Source organism: Tyto alba, unplaced genomic scaffold, assembly GCF_018691265.1.
Source record: "Tyto alba isolate M040663 unplaced genomic scaffold, T.alba_DEE_v4.0 Super-Scaffold_6, whole genome shotgun sequence".
Taxonomy (NCBI): domain Eukaryota; kingdom Metazoa; phylum Chordata; class Aves; order Strigiformes; family Tytonidae; genus Tyto; species Tyto alba.
The window spans coordinates 53,572,060-53,592,753 of NW_024881327.1; the positions used below are offsets into that span (position 1 = coordinate 53,572,060).

Below are 20,694 nucleotides of genomic sequence, written 5' to 3' on the forward strand. Positions count from 1 at the left end.
CCATGCCTATAAATTAGGGCATCTGCTTATAGCACACCCTAGAAGGACATATCCTTTAACCTCCCTGCATTTATTGAGAAAATGAACAAAGCTATATTGTTAATCAATTTAGGCTAGAATGCCATTGTTCTGGTAATAGGCTGTAACAGCCTTTTCTTTATTGGCTTCAACTTCAAATTTACCCGAAACAATGGCTTTTAATTGTGGTGTGCTTGAGGCAGCACAGCAACACTTGGGGAGGGAAGGGGAGAGAGGAGGAAAACTCATTGTTTGCATCAATCTCTAGATTTACCAACTTCAAAATGAGGATAAGCAACTGGATTTTGAGTTTGTTTGGCTTTTTTTTTTTCTTTTCCTCTTTGTTTTTTTAGTAGAAAGGCTGTGCTGCAACTCGCCAGACAATATGCTGATAAGTCTTCTGTGGCATTCTAAGTGTTGCTGCAGTCTTACTGAAAGCAATACAAACCAATTTTGAGATCCATTGATGACCTCCTAGAGGTTAAGGTTAAATGTATTTTATAAACCAAGCCAGCCTTCTTACCTTTTGTGATGAGTAATGAAAGAAAGGCAATCTGTATTTTCTCTTTTGTATATCTTCTGATGAAAATAAATATATTCAACATCCTGTTGCCAGCGTGTAGTGTACCTGTAATGTTGCAATGCTTTGAAAGTAAATGCTGCAAAATGATTTTATCTTAAGTTATAAGCGGTTCTCAAGTTTGTGACTTTTTATACTCAGCTATTAGCAAGAGGGTTGCTTTAGATTTATTAGATGGTAATTAGATAACAGTTTTGAGTCTTTGCCTAGTTGTGCGGTTCGTATCTCTGTAGGAACTTTGTCAGTGTATACTAATTTGTATTTGAAAAATATACACTGCTAGTATTATTTGTGTTATTATTAAAACCACACGGATTTATCTGGTATGCTCCACTACTCAGATTTGGCTTTTTACCCAGGAGATGCCATTGCTTTTCTTGTGTCGGTGCTGGGCTTTTCGGGGGCTCCCAGAACTAGCGGGGAGTAGCTAAATACACAGGATTCTTTTACATAAAATATTCCTCTTTGAAGCCAGCTCTTTTTTTGTGAGATCTTCATTCTTTTAATTTCTTTCCTTTTGTCTTTGTTTTACAAAAAGCTGAAACAGGCAGCACTCAAGGTTCGAGCCCTTTGAATACGTGTGCTGTAGATTCAGGTCCCTAACTCCCTTTTTTCCCTTTTGACCTATGAAATATTGCAGTCCACTTGAAAAATCAGTGAAAAATTTACACCACCTGTGTGTAACACTGTTGCCACTTTCTAATATTTGAAACATGCCTTAAGTAGTGTGTGTATGCACATAAATAGGTATTTTTCAATATATAACTGTATAGTTTTAAATCTGAGTTTTGTAAACAGATCTTGCAATAGTTTTTCTACGCTGGAGGTTTTAAAGTCAATATTGTATCTTTGTAGGTGCTAAATGCCTTATCTGTGCTTTGTGTATCTTTTTCCACCTGCATGTATGTGTGTTTATGCATCACAGAATACTTAAAGGACCTTGCTTTTTTGTTTTCTTAAGGTGTAGCAACTGCTCCTTGCAGAGTAGGAGATGTAACACCCAAGTAGCACAGAAGTGCTTTGTGTAGAGTAGTAAAACGTACTACCAAGTTAGCAAAGACAAATGGGAATCCATACTTTTCCATACTTTATGCAATCTGGTTTATGCATCTGAGCGATAAAATTATAAATATGCACAAAGCATTTAGTAGGGCAAAAGACCCCAGATCCTGGTGGAGTTGGTAGCAGGTTGCCTAGGGGTAAGAGCTCTCTGGTGTACGTCTTGAGAGTGTCATGAAAATGTCCTGTGTTGAAGTAGAATCATAGAATCACAGACTGGTTTGGGTTGGAAGGGACCTTGGAGATCATCCAGTGGCCCCCCCTGCCCCGGGCAGGGCCCCCTGCCCCCAGCCCAGGGGGCTCCCAGCCCCGTCCAACCTGGCCTTGAACCCTTCCAGGGAGGGGGCAGCCACAGCTGCTCTGGGCACCCTGGGCCAGCGCCTCCCCCCGCCGCACAGGGAACAATTTCTGCCTTATATATAACCTAAACCTACTCTCTTTCAGCTTAAAACCGTCCCCCCTCATCCTACCCCCACCCCCTGATCCAGAGTCCCTCCCCCCCTCTCCTGCCCCCCCTTTAAGCCCTGGGAGGCCGCTCGAAGGGCTCCCCGGAGCCTTCTCTTCTCCAGGCTGAACCCCCCCAGCTCTCTCAGTCCGGCCTCCTAAGGGAGTTACTTCATTCCAAGTGTTTTTCCTCCTCGAGTTACTCATGTATTCCCTTCCGGAGACTTTGCTCAAAGGCAAAGCCAAAACATCGCGTGGGACGTGTCCCAGTTATCAGTGCCCACCAGTACCGAACGAGACGCCGTCGCGTGCAGTGCAAACAGGACCGACTTGGAAGGGACACGTTTGCTTTTTTTAGCTGTAGCTGGGCGATCAGTTTAGCTTTCCCTATTGAACGTAAAGATAAAATTCCAGCTTCAGTTTGCTCTTAGTACTTGGTATTTATTTCTGTCTGTCCTGGAGCATGTCTCAGGGAGAGTGTTTATAGAGTTATGTGGATCTGCCAATGTCCTGCCCGTGCCTGGCAGTATGTGGGATAGGAACTTAGTTCTTATGTCTTTTGCTTTCAGAGATTTTAACTTTGATTTTTTTTTTTAATATCCTGTATTTCTTCATAATGACAGCAGCTTCTAAAGTTTAGTAAGGAATCTGAGCAATTTACAGCTAAGTTACTAATAGCATATTAAAGAAATTTGACTTTTTTTTTAAATTAAATCCTCTGTTTTGTTTTTGCATTGCTGAAAGGGGATTAAATTATGTTGATGTTGAAATGCTCTTTTTTTTTTTTTCCCCTCCTTGAGATGTGGCATGGCTGGGACTACAGTACTAACAGGATTATTTTTTTTTTTTTTTTTTTCCATCACTTGATAGCATTTCTGTGGTGAGTGATTTAGTAATTGTTTCCAGAGAAAATTGTTCAAAGAGTTTTCTGAGCAGAGGCTCTTTAAGAGCTTGGCAGATTGCATAAGGTTGTTTTTAGTTTGTGAGACTTGCTCAGGTTTCCAGAGTGTTTACTCTCGGTTGCATGCAAAGTTCTGTCAGTGTTGAAGCACTGATACAGTTTGATTCCTAGCTGTTCCACATATATTAGTTTGAAAAGGATGAATTTTTAGATAAAATGTCTAGATGTTATTGCCTACAACTTGGAATTTGCATCTGTTTTTGCAAAATCCTGTTTGGTAGATAAGTAATTTGAATTTTCAAAGATGTTGAAGCCTTAAAATACATATATGTATACGTGTGTGTGTGTGAGTATGTTTGTTTATCTACATCTATACTTACATCTACATTTATCCATGTCTCCATAGAAAGTACAGATACTTCCTGGGCTGCTGAAAATTAGAGTTGTTTCTTCGCATGTTTAAATGTAGATCTCCTGCAGAACTTCAGTAACTGGCTTCAAAAAATCTTAAGCTAAATTTCTGAGGTTGAAAAGTTTTATAATAAATTAATATGGAGGAAGAGGAAGGTGGATTCCAAAATTGGTGGGTTTTGCCTTTTTAATTTGGATCAGAGATGAATCTTAAAAGCACTCTATGGAAAAGATTCTGGAAAATATTTAAAAAGCATTAGATGATAACATTAACAGGTCGCTAGGAAAAGACACAGCAAAAGGTTCCAAGGTACCGGTTTTGGGAACTTCTGATCTTGTTTCCTTTTCTCTTCTGCCAGATTTGATTTTGCAGAGTGTTTTTTGTTTTACTAAAGCTGTGCTCTGAGCAGGACGATTTAATTTTGCCAGAAGGCTGTGGCTTGCTCCAGCCACGTGCCATAACCTCCCCAGGTCAGAATCCTGTTTGTGGTGCCGGTGTGTGCTCTGCCGGAACGTGGTGCTTGGGCATCTTCAGATACTGCTTCCACTGGACGTCACCCTTCCCTGGGAATGTGTTTGCAACTGTTTCTGCTATATTTCAGCTATTGCTTAAACCCAGTCTGGAATATTTGGACTGATGCGTATGAGACGGGAACGTGTATCCCTACAGTCTGGCTCTTGGGTTTTGTCTTCAGCCCCTGCGTGCTCCCCCCAGCCTCTGTGCTAAGGCAGAAGATGCAGAATGTCAGTACCTGTTTTTTGGGAGCCCAAGTGACGTATCGATCCGCTGCCCCAAACTCCTGCCAGATTCATCTTCCTCAGCCTCGAAGAAGTGCGATTATCTTCGCTGTTGTCCAGGGCCTTTGGAGAAAACATACCTTGTTAAAACCTATGGGAAGGCGAAGTTATAGCTGCAGCCAGTAGATTGCTGCCTTCATTTTGTCTTGCAGTGGGGACGTGTTTGGTTGTCGCGTTTCGAGTAGGAGCAGTGGAAATGTCAAGGCAGGTTTTGCATGGCTTCGCTCAGCCTGCATTCGTGCTCATTACAAGTAATGAACGTACCAAGTAACGAGGAGGAATATCAGTTTCCTCTGTACCACCGCAGAGGGTTAAGCGTAGTTCTGAAATCCGTTCTGAACTTTTCATCAAAACACCCGTCTGAGCTCGGGGCTGGGTTTGCTGCTGCCTGTTTGGACATCCCTTCAAGCAGTGCCTAGACAAATGCGGTCGTCTAGAACTGGCACTGTAGAATGTTTTGCAGATGTTGACAAAAGTTAATCCTTGGCTGGCTTTGTTCCCGTCTCGCTTTCAGTGGCGTCTTGAATTTTTAATGGTTTTAAGTGCTGCCGTTCACTGAGTGTCCCGGGATGCATGATTCCAACTGTACTTTCTGGTTTTTTTCATCCTTCTCCCGGGTCTGTTGCTACTGTCAAGTTCTCACCTCCTGTTTATAGGCGCAGAGGGGAAGGATGTTCACAGCAGAGTCCTGGCGCCATCTGGACGGTGGGGACCGTTCAGCTCTTTGATTTTGATACATAATACGGGGTGACCTGGGGATGGGAACATGCTCCCGAAGGTGGGGGGTGCCTGGGACTGCCGTGCTCTGACACTGTTCCGAGTTATTCAGCCCTTGAGGCCTGAGGAATGAAGGTCTGACGGTGCACTGGAGGGTTATGGGGGTTCAGTCTTCCATTCAGGAGGTTGCCGAGGACTTTGTGAAGAGTCAAATACAGGATGGATGAAATGGACTTCATCTGGACTTTGTGCATGAATTGTGTTGTTTGTCTAAATAAATAGTTTAGGAATAACTTCAGCTCTTCTGTTAGGGAACTCCGTTTGCTGGCTGGATGGTATTAGTCTGTGTATTAGTGTTTGTGGAGGAAGGTTTCTTCTCCTAGGGTGCTGATCTGAAACAATATCATCAGTCTGATAGAGAAACATCACTTTCAACTGGCTGTTCTCTAAGGACTATCATCAGAAAGCGCGTACAGAGAGTTTAACAGGGGAATCCCAATTGCCTGATTGCTTTGTGTTGCATTGTCGGTTTGTCTGTAGTGGCTCTTAAGTAAATGAAAACCTAGTGAGGGATCTTCTAAATTTAGGAAATCCTTTATGAATGTTTAATATCATTGGAGACTAATGCTTTTTTTTTTTTTTTATTTACAGACTCACTGGACCTTCAGGGTATGTAACGGATGGGCCTGGAAATTACAAATACAAAACAAAATGCACCTGGCTCATTGAAGGAAGGTGAGTATAGTAAACATCTTGGTTCTTAGTGTTGCTTGTTGTGACTTTTAGGTGAGGTTTATCTGCATTTTTAGATCTCAAGATTCTTTTATTGCTTTTCTTAAAACTAGATAGGGCAGCACTTAGGTATTCTTGGTAAATAAGTTTTTTCTGTGCAACTGAGCCTTCCTAACTAGCTTCTGAATGAGGTTTGCTGTGTAAAATACCCTTCATGTTGAAACTGCATGTGGAAAATGAGAATAAATACATCTCTGTATATAAATAAAGAACGAGTAACTATTCAACTGCTATTGTAGTGGGCCATTCGGTGTTTGGGATTCACTATAGGAGGGACTTTTTGGCAGTATGAAAAAATAGAGAAAACTGTATTAAAGCCCTTATTCATGAAGAATTACTTCCTGTAATGATACTCTTCAGACACTTATTTACTCATTAGGCTTTGAAGACTTAAGAGGGACCACTGACCCTTTTTGGCAGAGGCCTTTTAAACTGTGAGAAGTCCCTTAGACATCATCCTTTCATTTCCCTGTCCTTCCTGTATTTATTTGATCCTTATATTGCTTATAGTGATTTCTTGCAGAGGTTTTAGGAGTAGCCTGTTTAGTGCATATCCTCTGTTTGTCATCAGACTGATGGTATAGCAGTTCAGAGCCTCTGACTTGTTGAAATATATTTTTCATATTACCAAGCCGATGTCAGAATTGTAAAATCAATTTGTTTAGTCTCTGAAACTTTGCATGGTCAGTTATGACGCTGTGTGTTAACAGCTGTGCATTAAGTCACCTGCCATACTGTTCTCTGAATCTCTAAGTAGAGAGGTTGGTGAACAGGAACAAGTCATGTGAGATCCTGAATGATTTCACTTGCGCTTGTAAGCTGAGATCTCTTGGCGTCTTGGAGGATCAGAACTTACTAAAAGGCCAGGGTGCACTTTTTCTTTAGTCTTCTCTTTATATTTGGGAGGTCTAATGGGTGGGGGGAATTGGTATTCACCTCATTTACTTCAGACATTTATTTTGGATGAGTAGTTTAAATACCTAAGCTCCCAAGATGTTCAAAGGTGAGGACTAAGCTGTTCCAGAGAGCCACATAGAACACTGAAATTGGGAGCCTACCACTCACTTTTAACTATATGAGGAGCCCAGTTCTTTAATGTGGTTAAGATCAAAAGAGAGATGCTGTAAGTGGCAACACCTCTTAATTTTTGTAGCTAATAAAAATACGACTGCAGCCAGTTTGGAATTACAAATAATTAAAAATTGTTTTGCAAGGATGTTATTACAGACAAACCAGCCTCAGAAATTCTAGTGCAGTCAGCTTAACCTTCATACCTTTCTTTTGTAAAGGATAAGGTGATTCATGTTTTCATCAGGAGTGAAGTGCTCATCAGGGTCCCCAGTAATGTCACCGTAACTGCTCCTTCAGCCCTTGGTTGCAAGTACTGAGGGGCTTCCTAGAGAACTATTGCTTCATGGGGTTTGAAGTGAGATCCTACTTGCAGTGAAGAGGTGTACAAAAATATTCCTTCTGCTTTTGTAGCCAGGCACTCAAATCGGTGCCCTTTTCCTGCTTCTGATTGTTTGTACCCTGCTATCAGAGGATGGTGGTAAACAGAAGGGAGATAATCACGCTGATTAAAACAGCTGAAATATGCACCCTTGTGAAAATAGCCCAAGCTCTCTGCCAAATGTGAAATTCCCAGAGAGATCTGGATTTGGAAAACAGCATCTGCAAAGCTGTTAAATTCTGCTGAGTGCCCCCACCTTGTTGCTAGCATACCAGTATGTGGAGGGCTTTTGAGGTTAGCACGTAGAGGTACAATCCAAATGTGCAGTTGAAGATGGTAGATAAATTCAGATGTAAAATAAGCCATGTGTTGCTTACTGTACTCATTTCCTTTTTGCACCGTTCCTGACTCTTCTTGGCTGGTGTCTGTGCCATGTCCTCATGCTGGGGGTGTCCTTTTAATTTTTCCCCAGGAGCATGAGACGAGGCAGATGAGATCCACCCAACCCAAGGATCCCATCTGAGGCAGAACCTATAGCCATGTGCCTCGCCATTCTGCAAATGAGTGCTCTCTGTTAATGAGTTGTTAGCTATAGCAAAGATAATATCTTGCTTTTTGTTCTCGGTCTAAAGCTTTTATTGATTCAGTATTTCTTTCTGCTCTACAGCTGTAAGACCGTTAGAATAGAAGCAAACCCCCTACAATTTCATAGGCTGCTCAGTTTTGAAACGATGAGTGCTTTTTGTATTTTTTCTTTATCCTTGAGTTATACCTGCTGCTCTTTTTCCGAAGGCCTGGAGTAGATCATTGTGCCTATCAAAAGTTATTCTTTTTTCAGAATAACTCCCTAAAGAATTCACCTTCTGTGGCAATGGAGTCTACGGCAAGCTGACATTTTATTAATTTATTTGATTAGGCTGAACAAGGATTTCATATGAACCCAAGGCCAATGCTGTTGAAGAGATCCTAATCACTTGCATCTATCCTTTCAACAGCTACAGCTGTGGGTAGGAAAAAGCAGTGCCGCTATAGATTCACTTTCTTTTTATCTCAGGGTCCAGGCAGAATGTTAGTGGTGTTTTCACCTTCCTCGAGCTGAGCCCTAAATTAGATATCTGCTGTGGCTTCTGCCTAATTCTCTTTAGATGTATCTTTGTATATTAGCCATGAAACTAATGGTATCTAAATTTACATTACTTGGTTATGGCTTAGCGGGCATCTTCTGTGCATGGAGTGAAAGAAATGCTGATGTGTTGTGGTGTGGTGTCTGAACTACTGTTTCTATCCCCACATCAGCTAAATAAAACCTTGTTCTTGCTGATACATCTCAGAAGATCAGGCCCCTTGATGATCTTCTCTTGACTTAGTAAGTCAACAGAGTAGACCCTTGACCAGTGGTGTTAACATCAGGGTGTGCTGGGCCCGCTGCATTCAGGTGAAAGGCAGCAAGTCTCTTCCCAGGACTTCCAGCTCATTCATTCTCAGCTGGTCCCAGTATTTCTTGAAACACATCTCCAGAAGGAAGCCAGACAACTTGGTTAGCGTTTGTAAGGCATGAGGGGCAGTGAGTGGTTCCTACATCTCGACAGTCCCAAGTAATAACCAAAGACCTTCCTTTTGGCAAAAGGTAGAGCCCTAGGGCCTCCCATCCTGGAGAAGACAGGTCTCCTGAATTCTCTTGACCTGTTTTCTCCAGCTTCCAGAAGGTGGTGAGCACGACTGAGAATTTCTACAGTTTGCATCCACTGAGGCATATTTCTAATTTCCAGTTTGGAGGGGCTTCCCTCAGGAGGGCCATCCTGCAGTGCTGCACAAGTAATAAAGTAATTGAAGAAGGATTTCTACCAGCTTCTGGGCAAGTAAATAATCTCAGGCCATCGTAATCATATCAATCTGCAGAAAATCCCTTGAGCAAGAAGAATAGCTCTGAATAATTCCCTCATGGTGTCTGTGATTCTTCATAGAATCGTTTAGGTTGGAAAAGATCTTTAAGACCATTGAGTCCAACCGTAAACATAAGACTGCCAAGTCCACCACTAAACCATGTCCCTAAGTGGCACATCTACATGTGAATGTATTGTCTACGTAGATTTTCCATGCCTACCCCTGCAAAGCCCTGTCATTAGCTGATTCAGTACTGGTAAAGGGCAGAGGGCTGCCAGTGCCTGCTCTTCAATTTCTGCCATCGTGGTGGGGGAAGGTTTAAGGACACAGTTTTTCTGACCATAAAGAATCTGTTGCTTAATACCAGGGGAGCGTCCACACCAGAAAAGAAAGCCACAGCATGTTTGCTGCATCTACAGTTACACTAAGTCCCTCAGTTTTAGTCTTGTTTAGAGAGGAGCTTCACACTGGAGGGGTTTGTTGGAGCGACTTTGCCATGTGTGTCAGGTGGCTCGTCACAAATCTTTTCATTTATTATTCTTTTTCTACAGGCCAAACACAATCCTCAGGCTTCGATTCAATCACTTTGCCACAGAGTGCAGTTGGGACCACTTGTATGTCTATGATGGAGATTCAATTTACGCTCCCTTACTGGCAGCTTTTAGGTGAGTTCCCCTTGGTAAGAATCTAACTGTATGCAATGATGTTTCTTTAACTTGGAGCCTCAATTCTAATGTGGTTTCTAGCAGTATAAGCACGTTCCAGTAATGTAAATATATAATACTGTAAATACAGCACATATAGCAAGTGTCCTTTTGTGCAGTCATCGTCAGCATAAACAATTAAGGAATTGTTTTTGCTTTTACAATGAACAGATCATGTTACTGCACTGTATCATGTAAGCATTATGTTTTCATTTCCAAATCCTGATTATTTGAGAGGGAAGAAAAAGCCTGTCATCTGGTTGAGCTTGAGGTGATTCCTTATGCAGGCTCCTAAAGGAGAAAACTGCCCCATTTATCCTTTTTGAACATGACTTAAAGTTTAACTCCTAGTGTGTCAATGCTGAAGGAAGGCAAAAGCCAAGTAATGAACATGTATAGGACTCATAGAACTATATATATCCTTATGTACCTTTAATTTTTTAAACTCTTTGGAACATGTTCAGAAACAACAACGATGGGTCAGACCACCTTGTAAAAACACGTGTAAAAATATCTGTTCTTCTGATGGATGACGGGTATTTGGCTCATCTGTCTGTGGTGAGAGACCGATTTGTGGAAGCTGGTTAACAGTTGACATTTCACAGAGAGACCTAAATATAACTTAAGCATTTATGTACTTCAGTCTTGCAGTGACAAGCACCACCTTATGTTTTCTATCCTTTTAGCTGAAATTAGAAAAATAATCCCAAATTGTGTACGGAAAAACTAATGGTTCCCTTTGGATTTTGCTTGTTCCAAGTGGCTGCTTAACTGTTTCCAGAATTAACCTTCTGCTGTGCTTCCTTTCATTTGTGAAATGAAATTCTAAAAATACTTCGTGTTTGTTCTAAAAGATCCTTGCAATATCTATGAGAGAAGATCGGCATAGGAACAAAAAGTTGATAAAAAAAATTAAACACACCACTTTTTTTTTTTTGGTCTTCAGCTGAAAACGCAGAGTTGTTTTGTAGTGAAAGAATGCTTTTTGTAAACCTTCAGTCTAACCTGAGGTCAAAACAAGACACAGAAATGAATTATTATGTTATTTTCACTGCATCTGAAGAAGAAGAAACCTTCTCTCTTCTAAAAAACTCCAAAAACCTGGAAGTGCAACCTGGAAGCACTCTCCTGGTGTCATGCACTGAATTGATATGCAGGAAGAGGAAGAAATGTCATCTTGACTCATAGTCATTTTGCTCTAATCGAGCTAATTTTTAATATGCTGTTGAAAAGGTGAAATGATTGTGATTTGTGCCTGTAGTTTCTTGTGTGTTTTCCAAAAATTAATAGGCTTTTTAAATTGAGGTTATAAGTAGTTCACAGCATTAACAGTTATGGTTCAGACTTTAAAATCATCTGTAAATCACTGGGAAGTCTGTGCCTGAGGACAAGCAAGCGTGAGTTTAATACAATAACATTTTTGAGGTAGGAAAAAAATTCAATTATTTTTTTAATTGCTTCTTTAGATGACATTTGAATTTCATCTTCATTAGTAGTGAGCTGTGTTGTTCGGTAAGCCAAGTTCAGGAAATAGCAGATGCTTCTAATTTTGATGAAGTGGAAAACAGCATCTATTGAAAAATACCTTCCTCTGATACCAAAATAAAAGCACTATAGTTTTTAAGAGCGCTGTGCATATTTTATCTCTCTTCTTGGCTTGTGTTAGATTTTATTATTAACCATAACCGTGTTTTACTCTTCGCTATTTTTGCACTGTGCCAGGGGATTTGCAAGACTGAGCTTTGTTCAGTTGGACACTGCAAACTTCCAGAGTTTGTTGATAAAAACTGTAAATTCCTCCCTCTCTAAAGCTCAGTTGTTGCCTCCCTGGCTTCTTACAGCAGTTGCCCGAGCCCTCACTTTTCACTTCTCTCATCTTGTTTTCTTGACCTTCTGATGCTCGCTTATGTTTGTTCACAATATGGTATCTACCCTGAATATAAGATGATCTTGGAAATCCTCAGCACTGCGCTATGGAGAAACTTTAAATAATGGTTTTATAAATTTTTAACTGTGATAAATATTTGCATAATGCAAACATTTACACAGTGCAAGTGTCTGCATAAACTGTTTACTAAACTCCTCGTAGTCTGAGTGCCCCCAGGGCAGCCTGGTCCTGTCCATGAAACTTTTTTTTCTATTAAGCAAGGTTAAAAATATCTTTGCTGGTTTATATTTGTGATCGTAGGCAACATGAGACTGTGTAAATGTGCTGCTTCAAAAATGAAATAAAAGAACGCAGAGGAAATAGAAATCCAGCATGTTCCTTGGCACAGAACGAAGAAATCTGAAGCAGATAAACTACTCTCATCATCCGTGAACTTTGTTGGTTTTGTTTTTAACTTTGCTTCGTGTTAAACATTTACTGGAGCTGCTTTTGCACCTTTATTTTGGTTTTGTGCTGGTCAGTACGTGTGTGGGGAGGGGGGGGTTCCTCTTCAGAACCAGTCATTCCCGTGCCAGCCGTCCGTGGTGGCCGCTGTGGTACCTCCGTGGGAGCTCTTGTGCCCTCAGGTCACGGGAGCTGCTCACCTTCCTTTTGTGACTTGGAGGTGACTGTGGCACTTGCACACCCATCCTTGAGTAGGCACAGGGCGTGGGGTGAGCTGGGTCGGTATCCCAACCCACTCTGATCCCTCGCCCAAAGCAGGACCAGCTCCAGAAGGGGATCAGGCCCTTGCTCAAGACTTTGTCCATTCAAGTGGTGAATTTTTCTTAAGGGTGGAGATCTCCGTTGATCCTCTGGGCCAACGTTCTACTGTTTGGCCACCCTCATGTTAAAAAAAAATTAGTAAATGAATCTTACATCTAGTCACAATTTCCTTTGCTGCAATCTGTGTCTGTTGCCTCATGTCCTTTTTCTGTCAACCCCTGGTGCTATCTCCTTTCTAATCTCTCCTTAGGTAGTCAAAGGCAGCAATTAGGTTTCACCCCATCTTCAATTGTCTCTCCTCCAGGCTAAACAAACCTTCCGCCTGTCCTCGGACATTGTATCGTTGTCCCCCTTCTATTTTTTTTTTTCCTTCTCTTGCTTCAAATCTTTGCCAGAAATTGTAACTCAGGTTGCTGCCATGGGTACACACAAAGGCTCTTGCTGTCCTCAGTGTCCTTCCTGAACTAACCTGCAAACCCTGCTTGCCCCCCTCATCATCGCCTTCTCATATTGGGGGGTTCAGCCTGGAGAAGAGAAGGCTCCGGGGAGCCCTTCGAGCGGCCTCCCAGGGCTTAAAGGGGGGACAGGAGGGGGGGGGAGGGACTCTGGATCAGGGGGTGGGGGTAGGACAAGGGGGGACAGTTTTAAGCTGAAAGAGAGTAGGTTTAGGTTATATATAAGGCAGAAATTGTTCCCTGTGCGGGGGGTGAGGCGCTGGCCCAGGGTGCCCAGAGCAGCTGTGGGTGCCCCCTCCCTGGAAGGGTTCAAGGCCAGGTTGGACGGGGCTGGGAGCCCCCTGGGCTGGGGGAAGGGGGCCCTGCCCAGGGCACGGGGTGCCACTGGATGATCTCCAAGGTCCCTTCCCACCCAAACCAGTCTGTGACTCTATGATACTGCTTAGAGCAAATGATCAGAGGGGTTGCTAAGGAGGATTAATTATACAGGGGAAGGTACCAACTGTGTTGAGTCAGTACTGTTTGTGTTACAAGAATATCCAGAGGAGCTAATCAACTTAGAGCTGATGTTACACAGATTTACAGGAAGAAGTGGTCCTTGCCTCCGGCACGTATATGCAGAGAACAAACTGCGGGTGTACGTGCACTGCGTCAAGAAGACGAAGGGACTGTTTAATGCTCAAGTTTTACTGCTCTGTTCGCTTCGAAGCATGTTTTGTGTGTGCTTCACTCATGTACGTAGCCAGGTTTTTCCCATATTGATGTTCTTGCCCTCCTCTGATGGAGCTGGCACTTGGCATGTCATCGACCATCACCTCCCAAATCAGTTTTTATTCTCCTTCCTAAGATAGGGAATATATTATATCACAGCCCCACGCTGGACTGTGTTGCAATACGGTCATCATGCACACACTCAAGTTCATGGACCAGTCCAGTTGACTTTTTGTCCTAGCAGCCTGTCCTCTAAATAATTATTATTTTGCTCTCTTTGCTTTCTTCACATCCACAATAACTTCTAGAGTATTAAAGTCAAAAAAAAAAAAAAAAAAAGAATATTGATATAAGATGAAGAGCAAATATATTTGGGATTTTGCTAGAAATGGACCTGCTGAATGGGGTTCCTTTGTTCACATTTACTCCATGAGCCCATCAGTGAGCCAGCTGAGCCTTGGATTGCATGAGAATTGATTAATCAAAATGTCTTTGTGGTAGAAAGTCTAATTTCTTAGGGAAATGTAGATGCATTATATCAAAATTGCTTCTGTTCACTAAACCTGTAATCCCCTGAAACCAAATCAATTTGACAAGATGGACAAAGAGAGTTTCTATCTTAGGGTTTTGAAAAGATATGTGAGTTAAATCAAGGCCTATAAAGGAAGTTTAGAGCAGAGAGTTTCTTCAGTCCTTCACTTTCTCAGTTCTTTTTTCTTAAATTGTTTCTGATGGACTGAAGAATGTAAATTTTATTCCATTAATTCAATTATCCTGTACTGAGCTTTGTGGGTATTGTCATCGTTCAGTCTTTATGTTTTAAAAAAGGAAAAGGCATTTGCACCATGGCTGGTATCCCAGTCTGTCTCTCCAGGACTAGATACTAAAGTAATTTTTTTAACTTTTAAAGTATTTCTTCACTATAGTGGAAAAAGAGGTGTTATTTCTTTTGAGGCTTCTCGCTCACGGTTCTCTTGAAATAAGGCTTTTCCAGTCACACTCACCACGTGACGTAATCATTAAAAATTACTGTATGGCTCATAAACCTTTTAATATGTTGATGGTTTGTCTTTGTTCTACTGTCTCCAGAAGGAAGAGCATCTTGTAAGAACTGTGCAGGTTTTGGGGGCCATCCCCCCGGATCCGGAGGGCTCTGTGGGCAGGCAGGCTCGCCCTGCGCCGGCGCTGCAGCAGCTGGGTCCATCTGTAGTGCAACAAGAGAAGATGATTTCAAGAAAAACTGTACTTTGGCATGTCGCCAGCTCTTATTAATGAGTATTTTTTTTTATTTAAATAAGTGCATTGGTTCCTTAGAAGTCCATATTTGGGCGTCATCTTGATGCACAAGATTTGTAGCTTTTCCTTTAAGAAAATAAATTTGAGATGTCTCCTTTTCTCCCCCCCTTTTTTATTTTTTGGCACTGATTTATTTTTAATCTCTTGTAATTTCTATTTTGGGTTTGTTTATTTTTACTCTTGTGAATATAAGTGAGGTGCATGGGCTGTTTTTTTAATAAGGGAGAAATGGTGTCATTTTGCATACATGTGTCCAGATGGATCAAAGTATTTAAAAACTAGGAGAATTGTTTCGCATTGCATTTTGATAGATTGAGAAGCCAGTGTACTACTGATTTTTCAGATGCTTATCCTTTCACTTTGTTGTGATCTGTAGGCTGTATTTTCACCTTTTTTTGTCTCCCATCTTCTCTCTTTTTGACTGTTTTCGGCTCAGTAGAGCGTCTTACGCTTTTGATCTCTGCCACGCAGGCAGGTTGTGTCTCAGGAGAAAATGATGAATACATCGTCACCATAATGCCTGCATAGCAAATCGAGGAAAAGTAATAGAGGAGATGCCCTGCCTTTTAAATAATTCCCATTTTTCTACGGGGTAGGGGAGAGAGCAAGGCAGGCAGTGTGTGCGGGGTGATAGAGAAGGTTGGTTTCCTGGATATTCTTCTTCACTCGGCTGATGACTACAAATCCGGCGCGCAGAAAATAAAAGTTGTTTCAGGGCAAACCAGAGGTTTGCCTTTCAATGTCTACGAAGTGGTGTCATTGGACAGTTTGGCTGAGTAGGAGTATTTATTTGCTTTGGAGTAGTGATGGTTGCGAAATGTTTTGAAACCTTGTAAAAAGAAGTAAAGCGGTACATTGTGAAAGAGGCTAATCTTGGCCGGAGTGGAGTCTCTGAGAGATTCTGGATTGCACTTTAAAGGAAGTTTTGCATAATCCTTTATCGTTCTGATTCTGCCTACTGGATTCTTTTTCATGGCAGATAAGGTAAATTCTGTTTCTGCTGATTTATGCAAAACGATGCTGTGCACACACTAATTTATTCACATTTTCTGAGGTTCAACCTTTCAAGGACCTGATCGTTATCATTGTGTTATGTTCTCTTCATGGCTTTCTCTGAAAGAAATTACAATCTATCTCTTAAGTTTCATCAGCCTGTTTTAAACTTGTGTAGGTGGGATAACATCCTCTTTAGCATATTTACATACGAGTCATTGGAAAATGAGGGAAAGACAGGAGCAAGCGGGAGAGGTGGTGAGAGCATCCGCTGCAGAGGTACCTGTGTTCTTCCCAAACAAATCTCAAAATCGGTATTTTGAAGCGAAAACAAATAATTGTTGTGTCTTAGTCCTTTTATTAAGAAAGGTTATTGGGGGGGGGATTTTTTTCTTCTCTCACCATTGCTATACACTCTGTACTCTTATCCTTTGCTGCTGTTACTCCCCCCTCTCCAGGGCTTTCCAGTTAGATCGCCCTGTAATATCAGTGATAAGTGCTGCAAGAATAAGACTGAAGAAGAAGAATAAACCAGAACAAAGGAATTTTCTCTTGTCCCTAAGCTGTAGTTTGCCTTTCCCTGAAATCTGTTCAGATGTCTGTTTTCCTGTGGCAGAGACTTACTGTCCTACAGTTTGCATTACAAAGGAAAACTATGAACCAAATAGCAAGAAGTTTACTAGACCTTTTTGTTCTTTGGTGTTGTGGGAGTCAGTCTTTTGGGAGAGGTGATCTTAAGATCATAAGTCTCAAATTTTAGAATGAAACAGGCACTTCTTTCACATGGAGAAAAAGGCAGTGAATTTTGCCCTTTAATCCCATATCCTTGAGATCCGAAAGAGGAAAAAACAGTTGGCTTTCTCATGAGGAACTATTTACTGAGCTCAATATCTGCAAATGTGCTGGAGCTGTTTAGCCAAAACATGGGATCAGGTTACTGAGGTTTTATGGCATGTTGGTAAAATGAAGGATATCTTTTTGTCTGCGATAAGACTTGTTGAGCAGGAAGGGCCGTTGTGCAGTTTGCAGACTTAGGTAACACACTAATCTGCTACTCTTGGTGCAAACACCCCCGATTTCTATAGCAAAAGCTTTCGGAAAGGCACACTGGGTGCCTGTGTTATTCTTTGAGCACACCATTGTATTGTATCACAGGGACAGAAAAATTCAGGTCACAAAAATGTGCTTTACAGGCAATGCGAATGGGTTGCTGTGGATATCTGTGTTTTCCTCGGGTGTAGAAACTCGTTTACTCTGTTCTAGGGAACTGTCTTCAAATGCATTTGCTTTCTGTTCTGAATAGATCTGAAAAGAGGGAAAGTAAGTGCTTTTCAGGGGGGAGGAATTCTTTTCATCGTTGCTTTTTTAGTCGACGGTGCCCTCGGATATTCAGAAGTCGCAGGGCACGAAACCAGGCTCGGCTGCTTTCCCAGCGGAGCTGCTGCCCGAGCTGCCTTCGGTTCCCGGCCCGACAAGCTCCGCTCTGGGATTTGGAGTCACTGCTTTGCAAAAAGCTTTGACTTAGCCTTTGAAAATACGACCGAGGCTGGGGGAAAGATGGTTCTGTACAAGAAAATAACCGCTGACTATGAATAGGTGGTGGTAGACAACACGCCTTGCTTAGATAAAGGCTTTTAGAAAAATAAATTCAATAGACTTCAAATTTATGCTTGCTCTTATCGCTTTTGTATGAGGGAGGAATTGACTTCTTTGTTTTGTTGTTGTCAGGCTTCTGTTAAAAGAAGAATAAACATTCCTTTTCAGATGCAAACTATTTTGTGCACTAGGTAAAGAGGGTAGTAGTTACTCTTTTCAAGGGACATTTAATCTCCTTTTCAGCTTACTTCAGGTGTTTTGGCAGATCATTATATAAATATGTACTGCCTCCAATCTCAAATACTGCACATAGTCTGGCCCTCCATCCTCGCCTTGCTCCTCCACCCCTGGAAAAATAAGAGGCTGGAGAATCTTGCACAAGCTGGAAGGGTGTAGAGAAACAGCCAGAGGTGACCAAAAGTGTGAAGCAGTGACTGAGGTGGGAATAGTGAGCGTGACAGCCTTTTAGGACAGAAAAGGCAACAAATGTGGATGCGATGAGTCGGATGGGCTTTTAAGAAAGAGTGGATGTCAGGAAGATGGTGAGTAAGGGTGACTGCACTTAACTTCTCCTAGAGGAAAAGCCCAAGAGGCAGCGGTGGATGATGAGGCAGCGGATGTAAAGCAGAGTATAAGTCCTTCCTTTACCATCGGAGAGTTAGTGCTGACCCCCAGCTGCAGATTTTGCAGGTGAAAAGGGTATAAATGGTCGAGAGAGGATAGAAGCATGGATGAATGACTTATTTAAATGTGCTGACTCAGGTGCATTCCCCAGGTCAAAGCACCTGAACTGTGGGTTTCTGGAAGCTGGATAACACATCGCCAGAGTGTGCCGTACTTGCTTTATTTGTCACAGTCGTTCCCAAGCGTCTGCTGTAGCCCATAGTCAGGGGGAGATGCTGGGCTTGGTACAGCAAGTTTTATGCTTTTGGGACACAGTGATTTCTGCTTTCAAACACGCCACCTTGTTTTAGTAACAGGTCCTGTTTAAATCACTGCAGAATAATAAAGAAGGGAAATCAAATTTTTGGTAATAATAACTGGAATTGTAAAGAGCCTCGGGTTTACTCAGGTTAAACACCTTCAATATACATTTATCTTCCAGAAGAGCCAAGTTGATTACTTCAGGGTTTTCTATTTGCATTCCTTTGTGCAGCTATTCCTTCTTTTAGACCAAGGTCGTGCTTATTGAGGGCAGCAGTAATGCCACCCTCGATAGCCTCAGCATCCTAATTTGTCTGCACTCAGTGGTCAGTAACATGGCCACTGTGTTGCAGATAATTAAGCCAAGCGAGAGGGCTTCATAAACTGGTCCCTGAAGAATGTGGGTTTATCTTTCTGAGAGGGTTATACCTTTGAGAATGAGGTTGTTCTGATGGTTGGTTGAGTATGTATACTCACAATGTTGAGACATTTTTTTTTTAAATATTTAAGGAGTTCTCTTGAAGAAAAACAATCCAATAACACTGCTCTGTGAAAATGATGGTTATTTTATGCCAATGCATTATATTTCAAGTAGATGCAAATGAATACCTTGAGTTTCAATTGTTCTATTCATACTGATCTATTTAGTATTGTTGGTTTGCTCCCTTTTATTTCACTTCTAACCTTGTTTTGTTTGTTTGTTGTGTTGTGTTTTGTTTTTTTGTTTTTTTTCCCTTTTCCAGTGGTCTTATTGTTCCTGAGAAAGACAGCAATGAAACGGTACCAGAAGTTGTAGCTACTTCTGGATATGCCCTTCTGCATTTCTTCAGTGATGCTGCCTATAATTTAACAGGGTTTAACATCACATACAAGTAAGTAGTACCATGCCAAAGTGATGTTGCTGGTTGAAGCAAAAGGAGTTTTCTTCTTTTCTCAGTTTTGTCTTGAAATAAGCAATTGCCACTGAAGCATGTAATTATGAGTAGATACTTGAATTTAGATTTTTATCTTTATTATACCCTTGCAATGGCTAATAACTGTGATGTACTCAACATTAACTTCAGTTGTCAGTTGTAAGCGTGGGCAAATGTTTGCACAAGAAGACATAACATTATTTATTTTATGTTATTAGATTTATTTTATCATATTCAGTCAACCAGAATTGATATATTTTGTGCATGTGTGGGCTCTTATGCATTCTGCAGAGATACTTCTTCACAAACCTGCTTTTGCATAAACACACATTTCACTTGGGACTCTGGACTGTACCTACTGTTGAGGATCCTCTAGCAGTTCTTTTTGGGATGTTCTGTCTTATTCAGTCCTTGAATTGCTTAATCTGTCTCCTTTTCAGTCTGGAATGGTATTGTGATGTTCTTTGGTTCATATTTTAACTATTATAGGTGGGTGCTTTCTGTTCACTAACATCTATTTGTTCCTCATTGATAAGCTTTTTAAAAATAATTCTAGGGTATTCCCTCATTCACTGATTGGTTGTAGAAAGGTTTTGCTTTGAAGTAAATTATTTCAGTGTGGACGAACTAGCAGAGGTGGAATTTCTTGCTTCTGGTGGGGATCATAGACTTCAAATTTTTCTGCTCCAGCAGATACAAATTACGTTTCTGTTGCACTGGGAGATTTTAATTTGAGTGTAATTTAGAAGTTCTCACCTCTCTCTCAAAAAAAAAAAAAAAAATCAGCTGCAAAAATCCTTGGTCACAACTGACTTTTGCAAAAATCGAAATGCCTTAAAATGAGGCGCTTAGTTTTATGAATGCCAGTCCCAGTTCTCTCATGCTTATTAAACAGATAGATATGCAGTGGATTCTTTGAAAAATGCGAGGCGTCTAGCAGCCCTTGAAAGCTCCAGAAGAAAACGAGGAACCTTTGCAAAGTTACTTGAAACAGCAGCTGAAGCAGCAGCATTTTCAAAGTCTGGCTGATCCTATAAACCATGACACCACCTCCCGCCAGCTGTCGGTATTGCATCATTGCAATACACTGGAAACATTCTCGTGGAGAATAACCTGCCTTTTTTAAGTTCCTTTAAGATATTTTAACGTTTCTTCAACACTTTGCTTTCTTGATCATTTCAAACAATTTCCAAGTACTGTTTTGTGGCTTGTTTTTCCTATGTGTTCTGGTCATTAGGTTCCCTCCTAACATTTTTTCAGAGAGTAGATCAAAGGGTGTATTTATTTCCTTCGGTTTAACGGCGTTTATAGTTATTACTGGATGTAGGTGCTTGACAGACACTTGTGAAATTATGGTCTGGGAGGCAGTGACTCCTCACTGTCATGCGACAGGT

At 41.4% G+C, this 20,694-nt stretch overlaps 1 protein-coding gene across 1 annotated transcript in view; it reads left to right on the plus strand.

The window, feature by feature from the left end:
* Positions 1 to 20,694, plus strand: part of ATRN (attractin) — a 95,652-nt gene that overhangs the window by 28,925 nt on the left and 46,033 nt on the right. Inside the window, exons 2-4 of the mRNA XM_042808375.1 lie at positions 5,580 to 5,663; positions 9,606 to 9,719; positions 19,130 to 19,258. Of these exons, the coding sequence (XP_042664309.1) occupies positions 5,580 to 5,663; positions 9,606 to 9,719; positions 19,130 to 19,258 (327 nt within the window). The remainder of the gene's footprint in view (positions 1 to 5,579; positions 5,664 to 9,605; positions 9,720 to 19,129; positions 19,259 to 20,694) is intronic.